The sequence below is a fragment of the Heteronotia binoei genome, chromosome 10, assembly GCF_032191835.1.
Source record: "Heteronotia binoei isolate CCM8104 ecotype False Entrance Well chromosome 10, APGP_CSIRO_Hbin_v1, whole genome shotgun sequence".
In the NCBI taxonomy this organism is placed as follows: domain Eukaryota; kingdom Metazoa; phylum Chordata; class Lepidosauria; order Squamata; family Gekkonidae; genus Heteronotia; species Heteronotia binoei.
The window spans coordinates 26,944,460-26,964,727 of NC_083232.1; the positions used below are offsets into that span (position 1 = coordinate 26,944,460).

General features: G+C 45.1%; 1 protein-coding gene across 1 annotated transcript in view; it reads right to left on the bottom strand.

Annotated features, from left to right (window-relative positions):
- The window catches only part of CCNY (cyclin Y), a 148,339-nt gene extending 130,797 nt beyond the window's left edge, over positions 1-17,542 (bottom strand). Inside the window, exon 1 of the mRNA XM_060248121.1 lies at positions 16,845-17,542. Within this exon, the coding sequence (XP_060104104.1) occupies positions 16,845-16,998 (154 nt within the window). The 5' untranslated portion in view covers positions 16,999-17,542. The remainder of the gene's footprint in view (positions 1-16,844) is intronic.
- Between the last annotated feature and the right edge of the window lie 2,726 nt (positions 17,543-20,268).

A 20,268-nucleotide genomic window follows, 5' to 3' on the forward strand; every position in this document is an offset into this window, starting at 1 on the left:
GCAGATTTTTTTCCCCTTGCAGGAACCTCCTCCCTACCCTCAGCCTCACGTTTGTGCACTTTACTGTTTCTAATCCAAGACCAAGTTTTAAAGTTACTAAGGGAGAAAAGTAACTCCTGTTACTGCAGAAATAATCATGGGCTCATTACTCATTGTACACTTGAGGTCAAGGCCAATCTAGACAAGACAGTGGCTGATCAGTCTGTTTAAACATGGACCTACTATAGAAAAAAGTACGTATTTAAATATTTACGTCCTACTTTTCCCTTGTGGCTAACGGAGGCTTTTACAAATCCATGTTTACAGCATACAAAGGTGCAATAAAATGCTAAATAACCTCCTCCCCACTCACCCCCCAAATGGCTGCAGCTACCACTCCCATTAAAAGCCCTAATGAATAAAGTGGTTTTCTAGCAGCCCCTAGACATTTCTAGAGATGGAGCTCCCTTACTTCCTTCAGGGAGCCCATTCCATAGGGGGGAGAAGCCGCCACAGGAAAATAATAGCTCTCTGGTCAATATCAGACAAGCTACCTTAAAGGGGGTGGGGGGGACCAAGGGTCAGAAACCTAAGGACCACAGATGGCTCATATAGGAAAATATGGAGAAAGAAGGTCTTTAGATGTTAGGTCCTAAGCCATAAAAAGCTTTAAAAGGTCATAACCAGAACCTTGAACTGGACTCCGAAAACAAACCAGCAGCTGTTGCATCTGATTTAGAATGGGTAAGATGTGTTTCCACCCGCAAGCCCCTGAACAATTATCAGGCATGTCACGTTACAAACCAATTGCAGTTTCCAGGTTGTCTTCAAGGGAAACCCAGCACTGAGCAAATTACAGTACTCCAATCTATAAAGTTAGCATGGCTCAGTTGGCTAAGGCTCCTTTCACGTTACCATTCTAAACCGGATGTTATCCGTTATTGGCCCAGCTCCAAGCAAAGCGAAACAGGGATGGAGGTTTCATGCAGACAACTGCATCCCGTTAATGAGCCGTCTCTGAAGCGTTATGGCCAAACTGAGCCGCTTTTTCCTCCTGCCCTTTTTCACCACTCCATGCAATCTTCCTCACCCACCTCAGTGGTGCCCCTGCAATGCTTAAGTGCTATATTGGTTTAGCGCTACATCGCTCAGAACACTTGAGGGGGAATGAGGAAGACCATGAGGCAAATGGAGGGGGGAGTGGCATTTTAGGAGGGGGCAGTGGCATTTTAAATAGCACACCACGGCTATCCAGAAGCACAACAAAGAGGTGAAAACGGAAGAAAGCAGTTTCCCTCAGGCTCAGCCCCAATGGTACGTAAGAGGCTTTGTAGAACAGGTAAATAAAATCTGTTAGCAGCCTAAAACAGCTGTGTCTGAACTGACACACACACACACACACAAAATCCACTAGCAATCTGCTCCTAAAACAGATTACAAAGGTTGTCTGAAAGGGGACTAACTCTCGAAAAAAGAGAGCTAGCAAACCCAATGCAGACGGGGAAATGGGAGGGGGTTCAGTCTGAGAGACAGGGGCATGCAGATGGCAGATACTGAACTCTTCCTGTTGCCTGCACATAATTTCCCAGTAACCAGCCCCTGCCCCACCCCCAGACAGTTTTCTTGAAACCAGGCTCACTTCTGGTGAGAAACCACCTGAGGGGGAAAGACTTGAGGAAGGTAACCACCTGCAGAACCACTTTTGCCTCTAAAAATGAGTTCCTTCCCCCTGCTTTCTACGCAACTGTAACAGATCCTGTTTTAAACATGCCTCTGTGACTAGCTCAGTGCTGACTGAAGCCCCGACAAATTCATCTGAGATTTATCATTTTGTGAGAAAAGAAGATATTGTGGGTTTTTTGGGGGGGGTTGGGGGGGGGGGGGTTGCCAAGAAGCTTAGAACAACTATTTAGGGTCATATTAGGTACAAACACTGACTTAAGTCCCTTCGTTTTCTACGGCCTATACCTTCTGCTTCAACATGATAAAGGCCTTAGAATCCTCATTTCCAAATCTGACATGGCATCCAAGGGAGGTTTAGACTTCCTTTGCCACCGAGGACATTTCTGCTAGCTCCTGTCAAGCAAAAGTAAGTTGTTCAAGCTGACAATACCCTAACATCTTTCAGCGGTTACTCCAAAGTTAACTGTGCCTCGCTTCAGCCGGGGTCAGAATCAGCGCCGCATGATTTACAACAAGGAGAGCTACTTCTGAGAATGACCTCAAGAGAAAAGAACAGGCTTATCAGTGGGGAAGCGCAAAAGACGCATGGATTGGTTGGACAATTTTCCACAAAAGCCTTGTTTTAACAATCCCTCTCGAGCGTAAGTTAGAAAGGGGGGGGGGGAATGCCCCTTATGTTCAAAGCTTCAGCTGAACAGCACCAAACAAACCTTAAAGCATCGACCGTCAAGCCGCAGACAGACGAGAGGTGCCATAATCTGTTCTCATCGGGCAATCGCCACTGCCACCACTGCCTGTGGCGTCCACAGAACCCCCATGGGATCACAGCAGGTTACCCATTGCCCTGAGCCAAGAAGGCAGCTAAGCCAGAGGAGGGAATAGCAGCCATATCCAGCTAGGACACTAACACAGCATCCTCTGGGAGACCAGGACCAGTTCCATGTCACTGACCGATACAAAGCTCACTGATCCGCCACTATCCATCATATACAAACTGACTGTAATGCCATTTCTGTGACAGGAACTCCAGGTGAATAATTTAACTTTAAAAGTAGCTGGGGGGGGGGGGAACAGTGGTGCTGTGGTGCTGAAAGGGGCTTTCGGATCTCTCCTTCTGTGTCATTTCTCCTATCAAAAAGCTCCCTAGACCTGAAAGAGAAAGGGGGTGGACAGAGATCCCTCTGTGGTATCAGTCCTTTCCTCATATGGGCTTTAAAGCAAGCTGTGGGGAGATTTCTCATTTAGTAAACAGGACAAACATCCTTCCCCACAGGGCTGCAATCCCACATCTGGGGTTGTATCAGTGCTTAGTTCTTGTGGCCCCTTCTTACATGCCTGGGGAAATGCTGTTCACCACTTTGGGGTCAGGCAGCAATTTTTTTCCAGGCCAGTTTTGCCAGGGATCCTAGAAAGTTGTCGTCGTTGGTTCTCTTCTGTTTGCCATCTTCTAGGTTTGAAGTATAGGGTCACTGGGTGTGTGTGTTGGCGCAAGGTACTTGTGAATTTCCTGAATTGTTGGGGGGGGGGTAACTAGATGAGCCTGGAGGTCCCCTTCCAACTCTATGATTCTATGAGCCCCTCCTCCTCTGCAGCCGCTCTCTCTCTCCCTCTCTCTCCCCCAAATGACACACCCAGAATTCCACCACAAACTGCAGCATCATGTGAACAATGGCCCCTCCACCTGAGCCGCTTGCCGCTGAAGAGGACCGCTGCCAGAGCTACCTACTGTAGCAAGGCATTCTGCCTGCCGGTGGGTCTGAGCACCCAAACAAACCGAAGCCAGCAAAATGTTAATGCAGAACAACCGATCAACCTGGTCTTCGCAGCCTATTAGGGCATACTCCATAACATTTGCCACCAAGCAGGAGAGGGCCTCCAAGAGGTGTACTGACACGCTATAAAAAGAAACCAAACGAATAGCGACAACAAAAAAGTATCTTTAAGAAATACTTTTGGAAAGGAGCTGTGCAGTGATGTCACCCCCTACAGCACAATGCCAAGCCATTTCAGATGCACCGGAGACAGCCCAAGTATTGCAATGCTCTTCACTGTGGTCTCTTACAATAAACAACAACCACAACGAGGGAAATGTTTAACTAACAAGTTTAAAAAAAAACAGAATAAAAAAACTCATTTCTCTTAAACCCACTTAGTTTATAATGGGTCTATAAAAGGAATGCATTTATTGTTAGTTGCTTCCTGTTTTAACAATCATTGTCGGGGGTGGGAGAGGAAAGGAGAGGGAGATAAACATCAGATCATGTACATAAAAGCCAAACAACCACGGTTAAAATACCTCTAAGGAAAAATTAAGACTAACAGAGCAGGCAGACGGAAGATTTCATTTTTCAGCCTGCCTCACTGACTGCAGACGCTAGAAGAGGTCAGCAAGTATTCTGCAGGCGTGCGCTCAGATTAAAGATACAATTCACCAAGCAAAGCTGCACTGAAATGAACATTCACTAAACAAATCTAGTGAATGGCACAGAGTTCTTGATTGTGAGGGGAGCATTAAAAAAAAATCTGTTCTCAAAGTACCATTCATGTGTGCAGCCTTGTGCAAGGCAATTTGTCTGGTGTAAAAAAAAAACACCTATATTCTATTTTCCCTGTGTTTAAACTGCTTGTTTAAATGGCTCTGTTTCAAGTACAGGGGGGCGGAGGGGAGTAACAGAGATAAGAATGAAAAGCCCTTGGTCATGCCACTCTAGAAGGCAAAAAATATTCAATTTATACAAACTCCTGTGGCATATACACAGTTCCTTGAACATGCCCCCAAGACTGAGAGAGCCTTTTCTGTTGGACAGAGACAATGCCCTTTAGTCCAGCTACAATTTAGTACCACGAAGACAAATAGAGCCATTTATTTATTTTAGCCTTGGCTGACTACAGTAATCCAATAAATAAAACCATCTCGCTCTGAAAACAATGGAAAAAAACCTACAAATGATCCTTCACTGCAGGAGTGTTGGATCAGGTTCATACAAAGCAGGGTGAGTATTCCTATCTGGAATAAGTATCTCAGTGCAATCCTTCTCTTGCCCTCCAAACACCAGCCAGCTCTTCCCATTTGGGGAAGTATACATATTTAGGGCCTTGGGGCTACTACCACTACTGAAAGAGCGGTTTTGTCCCAGATGCTGGGCAGAAATGCAAAGATCTTCTGCTCGCAGGGCTTACAATCTAAGGAGTTACTCTCTAATGAAATAAGGCTTGTTCTGACCCCAGTTACTTATCACATCTAAACACAGAGAGTCAGTTCACGCCAAACAATGCGTAACCAGCTGGAGTGTTAACCAAAGTTGGTACTTAACTGTCGTTTGCTGTGATATGGATTCACAAGCCATTGTTTGTTAAATAATATCTTCAACTCCAAGCCAAACTTTTCTGCTATAAATAAAGAGAACAAAGGAAGAAAGAAACCAAAGGCAAGAAAAAACAATTCAGAACAGTAGCTAACAGGAAGCAACATTTTATCTAATGCCTTGTATACACCAGCCATAGCCAAGGACTAATTCTCATATTATTCACTCACTGCAAAACACACACCTGATGAGGCAACCAGGTCCAATCGAAGAGCCAGTTTGGTGTAGTGGTTAAGCGTGCGGACTCTGGGAGAACCGGGTTTGATTCCCCACTCCTCCACTTGCACCCGCTGGAATGGCCTTGGGTCAGCCATAGCTCTCGTAGGAGTTGTCCTTGAAAGGGCAGCTGCTTTAAGAGCTCTCTCAGCCCCACCTACCCCACTGGGTGTCTGTTGTGTGGGAGGAGGAAGGTAAGGGAGATTGTGACTGCTCTGAGATTCAGAGTATAGGGCAGGATATAAATACAGTATCATCTTCTTCAATATCTATTTGCCTTGCTCCATCATGCCAGGAACATGGAAGGATCACCTGATGCACCTGCAAGAAAGAAGTCCCTTGCCACTAATACCACACTCATTTCACTATCAGCAGCAGCTGTTTTCAGTGATGAGACAAGTGCAAAGAAAAATCCCCCAATTTACTAGAAAAAGGAGAGGTAGTATGTGATATTGGGGAGGGGGGGGGGTTAAAATTGTTTCCTAGTCTTGACTGAGCAAATACCTATACCGCCAGCCCTCAGTTTCATCACAGTCCCTAGGAAAAGGGAGAAATAGCCACTACTCCAAGGATCGAAGGGCACTCTGCTAATTTTCTGTAATTCCTTGCAGGTGTCTGTGTTAGAGTCTCTCCGGTTAAACAAATGCACCCAAACATCACACACGAGAGAGCCTGCATGCAGTGAACCATTTCAAAACAAGGAGCGAGTACTGTGAACGGGGTGGCTGGAACTGAAAAGCTGGCAGGCATGACACTATGGCCCTGGGGCAGCCATTCAGCTGCTGAGACTGGCCTACCAGCCAAATGACCGTGTCACATTCTTTCTCATTGCTGAGTTGGCAGGCACTTAGATATGCATGGGAATGAGTTAGACTGCTGCTGTCCAGCGGGCAGGTCCTGTCCTCTGCTCAAAAGCCAGGGAAACACAGAGTCTTAAGCAAATTTAACAATAAGCCAGGAAGTATTCAGGAGACACAGCACCAGTGGCACCATATATGACTTGCGAGCAGGAAGTCCAACGCCAGGCATCTCAGGTAGTAAGACCTAGGAGAACTGCCAATAAGAACAGGCAGTGCCAGCCTGGATAGAACAATCGTCTTACTCTGTACGAAGAAGTTTCCTATATTAAGGGTATTACAGAAGTTCAACTGAAGGAGAGAGAACCATGCTAAAGGCCTCATGCTCAAGGAAGGCTAAAAACAATGAAACATCTCACATACAGCTGGCCAACTCAAGACAGATCTTGCACTGACACATCCAAGCGCAAACTAGACCAAGGCAATTCTTGAGGGGTGACATGATAGAGGTTTACAAGATTATGCATGGGATAGAGAAGATACAGAAAGAAGTACTTTTCTCCCTTTCTCACAATATGAGAACTCATGGACATTCAATGAAATTGCTGAGCAGTTGGGTTAGAACTGATAAACAGAAGTACTTCTTCACCCAAAGGGTGATCAACAGATGGAATTCACTGCCACAGGAGGTGGTGGTGGCTGCAAGCATAGCCAGCTTCAAGAGGGAACTGGATAAACATATGGAGCAGAGGTCCATCAGTGGCTATTAGCCACAGTGTATTGTTGGAACTCCCTGTCTGGGGCAGTGATGCTCTGTATTCTTGCTGCTTAGGGGGCACAGTGGGAGGGCTTCTAGTGTCCTGGCCCCACTGATGGACCTCCTGATGGCACCTAGGGTTTTTTGGCCATTGTGTGACACAGGGTGTTGGACTGGATGGGCCACTGGCCTGAACCAACATGGCTTTTCATAAATTCTTGTGTTCTTACACCCAAGCAAGAGTTGGGACTATGAAGAGAAACAAAGCCCATGCTCAAATGCAAAGAGCTTTCTTGGTGACCATCAGCCCATGGCTGAACTGTATTTTAAACGACCAGAGCACTTCAAGTTCTTGGAGAGAGGGTGGAATAAATGAAGCAAATTACTCTGACAGAAGACTTCTAGCTTTTTTTATTGCTGCTTTTGTGCCTTCTATGGACAAAAGAAGGGATGAAGGTGTGCTAATAAATAAAATCATAAGCCTAGCTCCCTAAATTTAAGTGCATCACATTAGTAATTTCAATAAGAACACTCTCAGAATGATGATGATGATGATGATGATGATGATGATGATATTGGATTTATATCCCGCCCTCCACTCCAAATCTCAGAGTCTCAGAGCAGCTCACAAACTCCTTTACCTTCCTCCCCCACAACAGAAACCCTGTTAGGTAAGTGGGGCTGAGAGAGTTCTTACAGCAGCTGCCCTTTCAAGGACAACTCCTATGAGAGCTGTAGCTGACCCAAGGGTATTCCAGCAGATGCAAATGGAGGAGTGGGGAACCAAACCCGGTTCTCCCAGATAAGAGCCCGCACACTTAACTACTACACCGAACCGGCTTTTTAAATGTGAACTTTTTAAGGGTGGAGGAGGAAGAGAAGAGCAGAAGGGAATAAAAGCAGTACCAAATAGGATACCACAGACAAACACATGGCAGCATAAAATCAGAATCTAGGTACCAGGAGGATTATTGTTTTATATGGATGAGGTATAAATGATTTAAAATAGACGGAGAAATGTGGTGAATGCAATCCAGATCTTGCTCAACCAAAGGCACCTCCAAGAGTAAAGCTGACAGGGTGATACAACCTCAGAGACGGTCACATGCAATCCTAAGTGGAGTTATGCCATTCAAACTCCACGAGATCAGTGGGCTCAAAGGTAAAGATAGTCCCCTGTGCAAGCTCTAATTTCTTTTCCTTACCTTATTCCACCTCCCCAAATAACAATAATCATCAATCTAACACCAATCTATTTAACATGATATCTGATTGTAATAGGAAGGAAATTGTTAATTGATCCCAAAAGTAACTGGTTTTGTTTCAGACACCGGGTTGGATCTACATGAGAGGGGAAAGGGAGGAGGGGATCCCCTTTGACCACCAAAAACGACTGTTCTAGGAATCATAAGACCTGCCTGGCAGGGGGGAAACTTATGGAAATAGGTCTAGAGTAAAGATAGGAATGATATGAGATTGAGTGAAAAAGCTGGCTGGATCCAACCCATAGTTTTTGAAACACTTTAATAGTCACCTTTAACTAGGTTTTCACAAGGAAGCTGTAATACAGCATGGCAGAATTACGTACACAAGAATCAGAACCTGAATACCGCAAACTCTTTCAGAACTCTTGAAAGGGGCCAACAAACACTCTGTTACTGATTATACAGAAACTGTGAAGAGGCTTCAGGAATGCGAGAACCATGTGCTAAAAGATACCAGAACCGCAAGTTGTTGAATCAGTAATGGCACAAAGGGAAATTTCACAAAAGAAACGAACCTTGCTCTGGCATTAATTTGCTACTTCCCCCACCCTTCACTCTTCAACTTCCCTGTTCCCTACAGACTTCCCAGTAACTGTCAGATGCAACCACATCACATCATATATCATCTGTTTCATGCAAGCTACATCGGTGAGAACAAAGGAGTAACACAACGAGTGAGTAAGCACTGCCTTAGATGCACAGGGGCATATACTCATCAATGGATGAGAGTGGCCAAGGGTTGGTAGCACCTCCAAGGCTAGGGCCTCCACCGCTGCCACTTCCATTGCAAATGAAAGCTGAGGTTTAAGAGGCTGTGGATTAGTGGTAGAGCCTCTGCTTGGCATGCAGAAGGCCCCGGGTTCAATCCCCAGCATCTCCACTTAAAAAGGAACAGGCAGTAAGGTGATGCGAAAGATCTCTCCCTGAGACCCTGAAGAGCTGCTGCCAATCTGAGTAGACAATACTGACCTTGATGGACCGGTAGCCTGATTCAGTATAAGGCAGCTTCATGTGTAAATGTGTTCAAGCTAGCTGCAGATCTCAGAGCATCCGCTGCATGAATATAATTACAATCACAGAGGGAAATGTTGCTTTATGAAGTGGCTTTCCACTGTTTTTCTGTGGTTGAAATTTAAGCTGCGATGCACGTTAATCTCCTGCTTCAAATTACATTTTTTTTTACACAGTAGCATGTTTCAAGCACATAATGCAATTTTAAAAATAGAATGTGCACTTAAAACCAATGTGCAATGATGAGATTTACTGTTACGTGCCCAGAAACACCACTCAGGACACTGTAGTTTGCATCTCTTTAAATAAAGGAAACCCATGTGTGGTTAATAGCAAATACTCTGCTACCAAAGATCCCCTTGACTATTTAAATAAACTGGGGGTGAGGAGGAGTCTCAGCAGGCAGTGGCGCTTTTGGTGCAACAAGTATTTAAACAAACAGAGTTTTAAGAGAGAATTTAAGAAAAAGAGATGTGGAAACTTGAAAAGATCTGCCTGCTGTTACAAGGCTCACCGGCAACATGACTTGCCCGGCAAGAATAATAACCATGAGTGTGCCAGGACTGCTAGACTGCAGATCCACCTCAAAGCACAGTGATGCAATCACATCATGCAACATTGGTGGCGAATCCGTTCCTCAAGGAAAAACCTCAATATGGGTGTGCTTTAACCGCACACAACCACCTATTATTTTCACATGCTTTTTGCAATGGGTAGTTCTTCAAGATTGCAGCTCAACCTCACCTGCCATGTGCCTAGCTCAGATTTCCCAATTTTTTTAAAAAAAAAAACCCTAAGTTTGTTCAAGTTATTTTTACTATTATTAAAACTTATTTAACCAAGTCAAGAAACTATGCCAATACAAAAAGCAAAGAAAGGTTCATCTCAGAGAAGGAAGTCACACCGATAACCAGTTTTCCTCCCAAGCTATAAGGTTTCTATCTTACACTGTTATGTCAATCTGTCCTCTGAGGAATGGGCATCAAATCGCAGCTGATTTATGGTGACCCTCTAAGGTTTTCGAGGCAAGAGATGTTCAGAGGTGGTTTGCCCTTGCATACCTTTGCACCCCAACCCTGGATTTCCTTGGCAGTCTCCCATCCAAATACTAACCATGGCCAACCCTGCTTAACTTCCAAAAACTGATGAGACTGGGCTAGTCTGGACTATCCTCATCAGGGCTCAGTCTGTCCTAAAAAGTAAAAGGTAAAGGTATTCACCTGGGCAAGCACCAGTTGTTTCTGACTCTGGGGTGATGTTGCATTATGTTTTCAGGGCAGACTTTTAACAGGATGATTTGCCATTGCCTTACCCAGTCATCTACACTTTACCCCCAGGATTGAAGTCAGGTCGTGAGCAGAGCTTGGACTCTGTGCCACGGGGCTCCTTCTCAGTCTGTCCTAGAACTTTACCAATCTTAATTAACACAGTATTTCACCTCTAATGACACACTGCACACCAAAATATTTATTATCCAGCACTCACTGGGAATGCTTCTTCAGAGCTACCCCCTACCAAGATAAATATGCAGTCACCAAGTCCCATTTCATTGGAAACACCATGGCGATAACCAGTGTTCCCTCTAAGTTGAGTTAGTGTGAGCTAGCTCAAAGGTTTTTAGCCTCCAGCTCGCACATTTTTGTCTTTGCGCAGGAAAAAATTCCCCCCAAAGCAAACTAATTTAATGCAAGAGCTCACAACTGTAATGCCAGCAGCTCACAAAGCAGAATTTTTGCTCACAAGACTCCACAGCTTAAGAGGGAGTCTTGTAACCGTCACATCTGGAGAGACTTCACAGAGCAATCCTATACAACAGTCAAACCAATAAGTGAGCTGCCCGGGAGTCTCTAAGCAGAGCTCAAGGCAGGTCGAGCAGGAGAGGATGTACCCCAATACGTCATCAGCCAGTGGCGCTGGCTGTCAGAAATCCAGCATGAGCCAAAAGCATTAAGCTAGCCAACTCATGAGGTGGAAGTGGGGGGCAGGGCATAAGCAACCAAAGACTCAGTTCATGGTGACTGAGGGGACAGAGCTTGCTGTCCAGGTGATGCCAATAACTGAGAATTCTGGATAGTCACATGCCAGATAAGGAAGCTTTTTGGGTCTCCATTGGGAGAAAGGTATATATGAAGCAGGGCTTTTTTGATCAGGAATGCAGTTCCAGCTGGCTTGGTATTAGGGGGTGTGGCCTCATATGCAAATGAGTTCCTGCTGGTCTTTTTCTACAAAAAAGCCCGATATGGTAAATAAATTTACTGTACCATTATGTGAAGTTCAATGATGCTTTAAACAAATTATAACCCCCAAAATCTTACTTCTCTCAGAAATGGTTTTCATTTTTTGAATTTATATCTTCTAATGATATTCAGCCTCATAACAGTTATATCTTAAATTAATTTACTTATTCTTTCTCATTATTGTATTCTCTCTTTCTGTTCCTCTAACATCCTCACAGGATTGAGTCATGCACACTTTTATCTATGTGTTTCCATTACTTATACTACGTGACAGGTATCAGAATACTTGCGGAGTATAATACTCGACAGATTATTTAATTTTCCAACTGATATTATATATGGTCAGTATTTACCTCTCATAATGTTTATATAGTTGTATTTGCTTCTTCTACCTGCTTTATATTTGTTTGTTGGATGGTTTTTACTAATATCAAATATCTGGAGCTGTATCTATATGAATATTGATCCCGTCTGTATCTGCTCAAACACTTTCAATAAAAATGTTAATTAGCTTGAGGGGGGGGCGAAACAAATTATGCAAGGTATACTCAAGCAATATACTAGATGGGGTTTTTTTAAGTAAACATTCTTCAAGCGAACCACACAACTGCAAGAAAAGAAAAGAAAAGTGCGGGTCTTTCACACAGGTACGTGCTTAGCCTGGAAAGCTCCTGTACAATTGTGCCCCTGATCAAAAAGGTTCCCACATACCACGTAAAATAAAACAAGCCACCCTGTCTAGCAAATAAATCACTTTGAAAAACAGTCCATTGTAAAGAGTTCATCCACCATGCACAGAAAATTTAGCACACAATCAACATGCCATAAAAAGGAAGGTGTTGCTCAGGATTTTATTAGAGGTACATTTATATGGGACACAGTTTCCTGATCTGGAACAGACAATGAAATATGCAATCTAACTACATTAGCATTTCATTGAATAGCATGAAGAGAGGAGATAAACGACTTCAAATTCTTACGTTATGAATGGTTCCTCGCCAACCCTACACAGCGCACATCTGGAATTGTTCTGTGGATACAACATCCTGGATCAACTTGCGACATCAGTGCAACCTTACCAGTTAGGGCGTCCTCACAGTGCACAAATCTTACTCCTAACCTAGAACATCCATTTGCCACCACACCAACACAGAGGATCATTACATAAAAGCATTTTAAGGATCGGAAGACAATTTCAGCCTGTTCTAAACTGTATTAATCCCACAACTTCATTCGAAGTTTGAATCAAACTGGTTTGCATAAACGTACCACAACTACTTCCTACACTTTCCACGACAGATCTTAATTATGGAAAACGTAACTTGGATATGAAAAAGTAGAAGCAGTGCATCTGAATTTCCTGGACAAGATACTGATGTTAGCAAGCAGTAACAGTATTGGTGGAAAATGCCATCAAGTTGCAGACGACTTACAGCAACCCCGTAGAGTTTTCAAGGCAGCAAACGTTCAGAGGTGGTTTGCCATTGCCTACCTCTAGGCAGCAAACCTGAGTTTCCCTGGTGGTCTCCCATCCAGCTGCTAACCTGGGCTGACCCTGTTCAGTGTCTGAGATCTAGTAAAATCAGACTAGCCTGCGCCATCCAGGTCATGCAGCAATAACAGTGGTTACTGATAAACAGCTGTCAACCTTTATAGTAATGTGCATGAAATTTGAACCTAAGAAGGTTGAGAGCAATGTTCCCTCTAAGCTGTGGAGTCTTGTAAACCAAAATTCTACTTAGTGAGCTACTGGCATTAAAGCTGTGACCTACTGCATGATTTGGTTTGCTCCGGGGCAGTTTTTCCCTGAGCTAATACAAAAATGTGTGAGCCGGAGGCTAAAAATCTGTGAGCTAGCTCACACTAACTCAGCTTAGAGGGAACACTGGTTGAGAGATACTATTTTTCTTAGGGAGATACAACCATTGTGGTAGAAAACATAAAGCCTTTTGACATCAGAGCATTTCCAACCATCGCATGAGGAAGAGAAATAGTCTCATTATGTTCTGCAATCACCTTTTTTTGTCTTCTAGCAAGAGGCCTCCAACAGCTGCCGCTGCAACATGAGACATACCTAGCACTAAACATTTCAAATACCACTCTGGACACAAAGGTTCGTTTCATGTCAGTCTGTTTGATAAATATCAAGCCCCATAGCACTGCGCTTAAAACACGCCTCTCTGTATTCAGATACCGAAAAAAATGCATTCGATTTTTTTTCAGAAAGTAGGATTGTCAAAACCACATTACGTATCTTCCAATTTTATAGGGCCATTCTAATGCAACCAAGGAAAAAAAAATCAATACTCCTCGCCATAATATTTTGATTTTCCCCCCTTTTAAATTGATAAACTCCTGGGTTTAATAATCCTGCATGTAAACAAGCAAAAACAATTTACTAGCAGAGCAGAGAGGACATGCCACACCCCCACCTGTGCCTGAATTCAACACAAGCCAAAATGCTCTGTGGGTTTTGGCAAGAGGTCAAACCAAGTCAAGCATGGATTTTAAGCACAGGACACCAAAAAAATTCGTAACTCCCTCTCTGCTTTGAGGTGTGCCAAATGAATGCAGTGCAACTAAAATCACTGTTCATACTGGTTTGAAAGACCGATAGATATTCTATCTGGGCAATTCTGATAATTACAATGTAAGTGTTAATCTCAGGGAGTTAACCAAAGTTGGTTCATTCAACTTTTGTCAATCAAACCATTTTACATCACGAGTTCACTACTCATCCCTTTTGAGCCACTTCCCCCTTGTTTGAAGTTACAATTCAAAAAAAGCATTAAAACCAGATTAGCTTAATATACATAGTAAGTTATCATGATGAAGCTGACTAGAATTAAAAACTAGCCAATACGTATACGTTGTTTAGGAAGAAAAAAGTGCACCCAATATTTCCAGTCAAGTCATACAGGAAAACACACACACTTCAAACTTTTTTTTAATGCTGTTATTCAGAATTTCTCCCCAAATTTCCACATAGCTGTCCAGCTCAAGTGTTTACTCCTTTACACAGGGTTTGTTGTCAACCAGTGCTGGGGAAGCCCATCTTTTAAGACTGTCATAGCAGACATGCACCCAAGTTCCATGGCTGTCTAAACTAGTTAAAGAAGGTGCATTTTGGACCAGATTCTGCTGTTGCTATAACAGATCAAACAACAATAACCCCATCAAGACAAATTCAAATTTTTGACACATCACAGTTTACTTCCAAAACAAAATGAATAGATCCCCAAGACAAAGTCTCTACCAGCATTGCACTTAGGAAGCTCAAGAATCAGGGGCCCACAGTGTCTGTACAGTGTACCTAGATGTGTCCATATTGCACATACGATCCAAAAAAAAAATCCAAGAACTATAGCACTTTTGTACGTTACGGGCCACACCACGGGCATATGTACTAGCATAAGAAACTATAAAAGATACTAGATTTTCTCACTTAGAATATGCTCCATAAAAGATAAGACAATAATGAGTGACGTATTTGTTGCCTGGGAACACAACAATAAAAAGTAATCCAGCTTTCTGAAGCAAGGAAGTAACTGTAGGGCCTCTCCGCACCAATATGAAAAGAAATCACATTCCACTTGGCTACACCAGAAAGACAGAGAAAGAAAGGTGAGATAGGGAGATCCCCTCTCCATTGTCCATTTTGGGATCAACCACCATACAACTCTGCCAACCCAGAGCTGTCATCTGAAGCAATCATTCCATTTGGCTATTACAGACCATTAATACAAATCAGAGGAAAGTCAGCAACTGGAATTGTTTCGTTTTCGTCTTCCTTTTCTGCCCGCCTTTCCTTCTGCATTGCGAATATTGTATTGTTAAGCATTATGTTAAATTGTCAACCAGCCTGAATGTAAGAGCAGAACGCTGTTGTTTAAACACACCAGGAAAGTTAAGTCGTAAATCTCAAGAAAGTTCAACACAACCATCTCCCAAAAGGGTTTTCCCAGAACAGCGCACCATGTAAGAGTAATAGCAATTAAAAACTTCTTGCCACGTGCCTCTTCCACAATATGAGCAGCAGTACCACGTGCCATGAGCTTCCCATCCCAGAACAGCACCAGCATGACAAGTGGGTGGATGCCCAAAGCAAAATAAAACCTGCTTAGATGTCACCACTTCCACAAGGAATGCTGCCGCCAAGAAAAGTTATTTACATAGGGCAAGCAAAAACTGAGCCGGTCCTGAGATGGGTGAAGGAAAAAGGCATTCCAGGCCTTGTCGTGGTCATCCTCCACCTCATCATGCACACAATGAACCGTGCCCCTCCTCCAAGTCTGAGCTGGCAGGACTGACATTCAATGGGACAGAGAAATGCCTATTTCAATGTTCAAGTTACAAATGATGCTAAGGTCCCTCAATGGCTTTTCACTCAACAAGCAGTCAAAAGCAGGAAAGCTTCAGCAAAGTACCTTCTCTCAGCTAAACTAAAAATGAGAGATTTCTTTGACTTGCACCATTCCATCCTTATTCTTGAGCAGTAAAGTTATGCCCCTCATAACCATACAAGGGAGAAAAGAGAGGGAACACTGAAGCTCCATCCTCCTACTCATTTGCCAACATTTTGGGAGCAGAAAATGGAGTGTTTTTGCTAGCTCTGTTAACGAAGCAGGGCCAGACTAATCAAATATACTATAGAGCTGGGCCCCAAAACAAATTAGGGGAATGTAGCAGAGCAACTGCCTCAGCAAGAATAGGCCTCTCCTCCTCTGAACAGATCAGTGACATCTTTTTACAGCTGTGAGGAAACACAACAAAACCAGTCCTAAAGCTATCCAGCATGAGGAAAATGGTGGGCCTGATTTTTACACACTAGCATGTTTCTGAGATAGAATGTAAAAGAAAGGCCTTTATATGGCCTCTGCCATATTACAGGATGCAATGTAAGAAATCTGAGATGCCGAAATACACCTCAGAACAAAAGTTCCCCATGTTGTTACAAGGGAGAGGACGCACCTGGATGCCCAGAAGCAGAACCATCCAAACAGTCAATTCTCATAAGGCAATCTGTGGCCCTTTGACAGAACTCCAAAAGCCATGACTTGGGATGAATCCAGGAAACACTCTCCCCATGTTACAGGGCACTGATCAAACATCCCCGCAAACCTCTGTCAATGGAAGGGGTAAAAAATCATCAAAGGCTCGAGTCATTGGGCAGGCCCAGGTCACACACTTTGCACACACTCAGGAACACTCAGGAACACGACTTAAAAACTGGCCCCAGGGACAACAGAAATAAACAACTCAAACGGCCAAAGATACACTCTGCACATGCTCAGAATCAACCTTCAGGTTCAATGCTTCAGGATCAACCAGGCTGGCCTCTGGCGCTGAAGCCCACAGCAAACATTAAATGGCTCAAGTTGTTGTCAACTTCCCTGTTAGTTTGCAGAGGAGAAAAAGATCTCTCTTTGCATTCACTTCCTCCCTTCTCCTTTCCACTGCCGCCCCCCTCTCCCCTCCCAATCTCGTCTGATTCCCTTCCCGGCCCTGCGCGCCGCCTTCTCCTTCTCCCTTACCGTCGATGTTCTCCCTGTCGCTGATGTGCTGCAGGTTGCAACCCGTGTCGTCCCGGCTCAGCTCCGTCTCGGGCCGGTAAGACTCCAGGCGGGAATGAGCATTCCTCCGCAGCTTGGGGCTGGACGACACGCAGCAGGAGGTCGTGTTCCCCATGGCCGCTGCAGCCGGGGCCGGCCAGCCAAGAGGCTGTAGCCAGGCGGGCGGCGGAGGAGAGGGCGGGAAGAGGGGGGGAAGGAGGCAGGGAAGCGGAGGCAGGAAGGGCAGGCGGCAGTCACCAGCTGCAGCTAGGAGCCATCCGGAACGGTGGCGGCGGCGGCGGGGGAAACGACAAGCCCCGCTGGGGGCCGAGAGGACGGCTCCCCAACCGCTCTCTCGCCCTCGAGGCTCATGCAAGCCGAGGCGCCCCACCGCGCGGTTCAGTCATCCTGTGCTGCCCTGGCGTGCACTGCTGCAAAGCCAGGCTATGCCGGCTGCTGCTGCTGCAACCGCAGCCCCATGGCCGGTGCGCACCACGCTCGCCCTCCTCCTCCTCCGGGGGCTCTCCTCCTCCCCACGCCGAGAAAGAGAAGGAGGAGGCGGCAGTAGCGCCGCAGCCGCCCGCTTCCCTCCCGAGCGGCAGCCCCCGAGGCGGCTGCCTTTTTTTTTTTTTTTTTTTGCAAAAACGGTTCCGGTTCAAGTGGGTGGGAACGGCGGGCGGGCGGACCGAGGAGGAGGAGAGCGCGCCTTCCTCTTGGCAAGTCGAGGGAAGCCCGGCCTGCGAGGCAGAGGCGCTGCCCTGCTGGAGGAGGAGGAGGAGGAGGAGGTGGGGGGCGAGGGAGGACCCGGACAAGGGATTCCAGCCGGCCCAGGGAAGCCCCGCCGAGGACTCGCCGCAGCAGCACCTCCTGCTTTCGGCCGCCCTGGAAGGAAACTGGTGCCGAGCCGTGGCCAATCTGCAGCCGGCTGCTCTGGGCCGAGCTTTAGGCAGAAGTGCCGGGGCTCGGGACCCTCTGAGCGGGGAGGCCAAGCGAGCCCCCGATGGCTGGGGCTGGGAGGAGGAATGGAGGGCGGTTGTTGCTAGGCCAGGCAAGGAAGGGCCGCAGCTCTCAGTGCTACGCAGCGCCTATTTGCGCATACAGCGGGCGCCCGGTTCGATCCTGGCGTCTCCACTTTAGAAAAGGTTAGGTAGTAGGTGAGGCGAAAGACCTCCTCCTCCTAATGGAGCCAGTACCGCGCACACTGGGCTTCACCTAAAAAATTCCTCTGCGCAGGCCTGAAGGGCATATCCTAAGAGCCTGAAAAGCTCTTTCCATTGAGAATAAACCGTAGTGATTTAGACAGACCAAGTGTATGTAGGAGTGTCAGCTACAGAAAAACCCCTGGAGATTGGGGGGTGGGGGTGGAGCCCAGGGAGGGCGGGGTTTAGGGAGGGGAGGGACCGCTGGCATAGAATCCTGACTGCAAAGTAGCCATTTTCTCCTGGGGAGCTGGAGATCAGTTGTAATATCAGGACATCTCCAGGTCCCATCTGAAAGTTGGCAACCCTAAAGCAGCTTAGAGCGTTTCCCAGTTGGGACAGGGCTGGATTAACAATTCGGCCAGGAAGGCACTGGCCTATGGAACTCCATGCCTTTAGGGACCCCCGGCTGGCTTTCCCCTGCAGCCTGCATGCACAGCCAACAACTGAGCTGCTCTTTGCCCCACTTGCCTGGTACAGCTGCTGGTGGCAGCATCACCAAGTTTGCCCTCTCTGCCTCTCCCTCGCAGTTTAGTAAAAGGCCTGCTCCGACTCTGAGATAATTTGCAAGGGGCCCCCCGAGATTTCAACTGCCTAGGGGCCTCCACAGGCTTTCATCCGGCACTGGGTTGGGACATTCTTGGAAATTTGGGGAGTGAAGGGAGGCTTCACTGCAGCCATTCTCTCGAGGGAAACTGTTTTCTGTAGTCTGGAGATCAGATGTGAGACCAGGAGACTTCCAGGCCCCTCCTAGAAGGTGGCAACCCTCAGCTGCTTCTTTGTCCAAGACCCTGACATATGCTCAAAAGGGTTATTTTAGATCTGAGAGTCTTGACCAGGGGTCTTGACCACTATTGAAAGGGGAATGGCCAAACTTGCTTATCTAAGAGCCACATAGAATAAGCATCAGATGTTTGAGAGCCATAAGTCATGGAGAGAGGGAGGGAGGAAAGCAAATAGATGGGGGGAGGGAGGTGGAAAGAAAGCAACTTTAAATGCATTCTCCAAGCCATCAGCTAGCTTGGCTTGGAGAAGTCATTTAAAGATAAATACCTTCTTCAAGCCAACTGACAGGGCAGTAACATCAATAATTCTAATTAGATTTGTTTTTGCAAAACAATAGAAAGGAATTATTTTGTCTTGCAGGTAAAAACCATTTTTGTCCCACAAATACCATAAGAGGAGAGACAAAGGGAACTATTCGTTTACTGTTGCTTCCCATACAATTAATGTGTTCAATAAAAAAAATATTCTGTTTTATTTCTGGTGGTTTTTCTACATTTGTATTCCATATCAGTTCCTGGAGGGAACACTTTGAGGAGAATGCCTGTTCTAGCTTAACTCTATCTGGTGCTTTTTCTTCATATATCATTTTAATTAAAGTTGTAAATTGTGCTGCATCATGGCAAAATAACAAGTTAGGATATGCCATTCCTCCATCCCTAGTTTGTTTACAAAAAGTATTAAATGAGATTAGATTTTAAAGGAGGGAGGAGCTAGAGACTCCTGCCTTCCAACTGCATGGCCATTGAAACTTTTATTAGCCCCCTTTTATTAGCTGTTTTGAAGTGAGTGGTTTGCATTCCTCTGAAGGTTCTGTTCCTAACTGAAGTCTTCTGCCAACTGACTGGGTGCACAGTCTGTCAGATCTCAGCAACATAAAAGTAACAAGGAAAAGGGATCACAGTTATTGGGACAGGCAATGGAAGCTAACTACTGCGATAATAAAGTTTATAGCAACATTTAAAAACCTTCATATATTTTAATGCTCCCCATTTTAAATTTTACATACTTATATTGTAATAAAATAAAACCCGGATATAGGCCCATTTCATCAGTGGACTTCCTCAGGAGTAATGCCTTTCTATGTTTTTTCAGGTGTAACAGCGACTAGTACCAACAAATGTTCATGATTCTTCTTACCACATCTTTTCTCTCAAATCTGGCATTACTCCTGGGGAAATCTACTTATGAAATGGGCCTGTATCTGGGTGCTCATAGACTTTTTTTGCAATATGGGAATGTTAATATTGGACCTCTATTACAACATGAAGTATGCAAAATTTACAATATGAAATATATGAATGGATATTTAAATTGGACTTTTATTACAATATAAGTATGTAAAATTTAAAATGGGGAGCATTAAAATATATGAAAGCAACATAAAAGTTAGCAGGACTCATTTTGTAGCAGGAGTTCCTTTG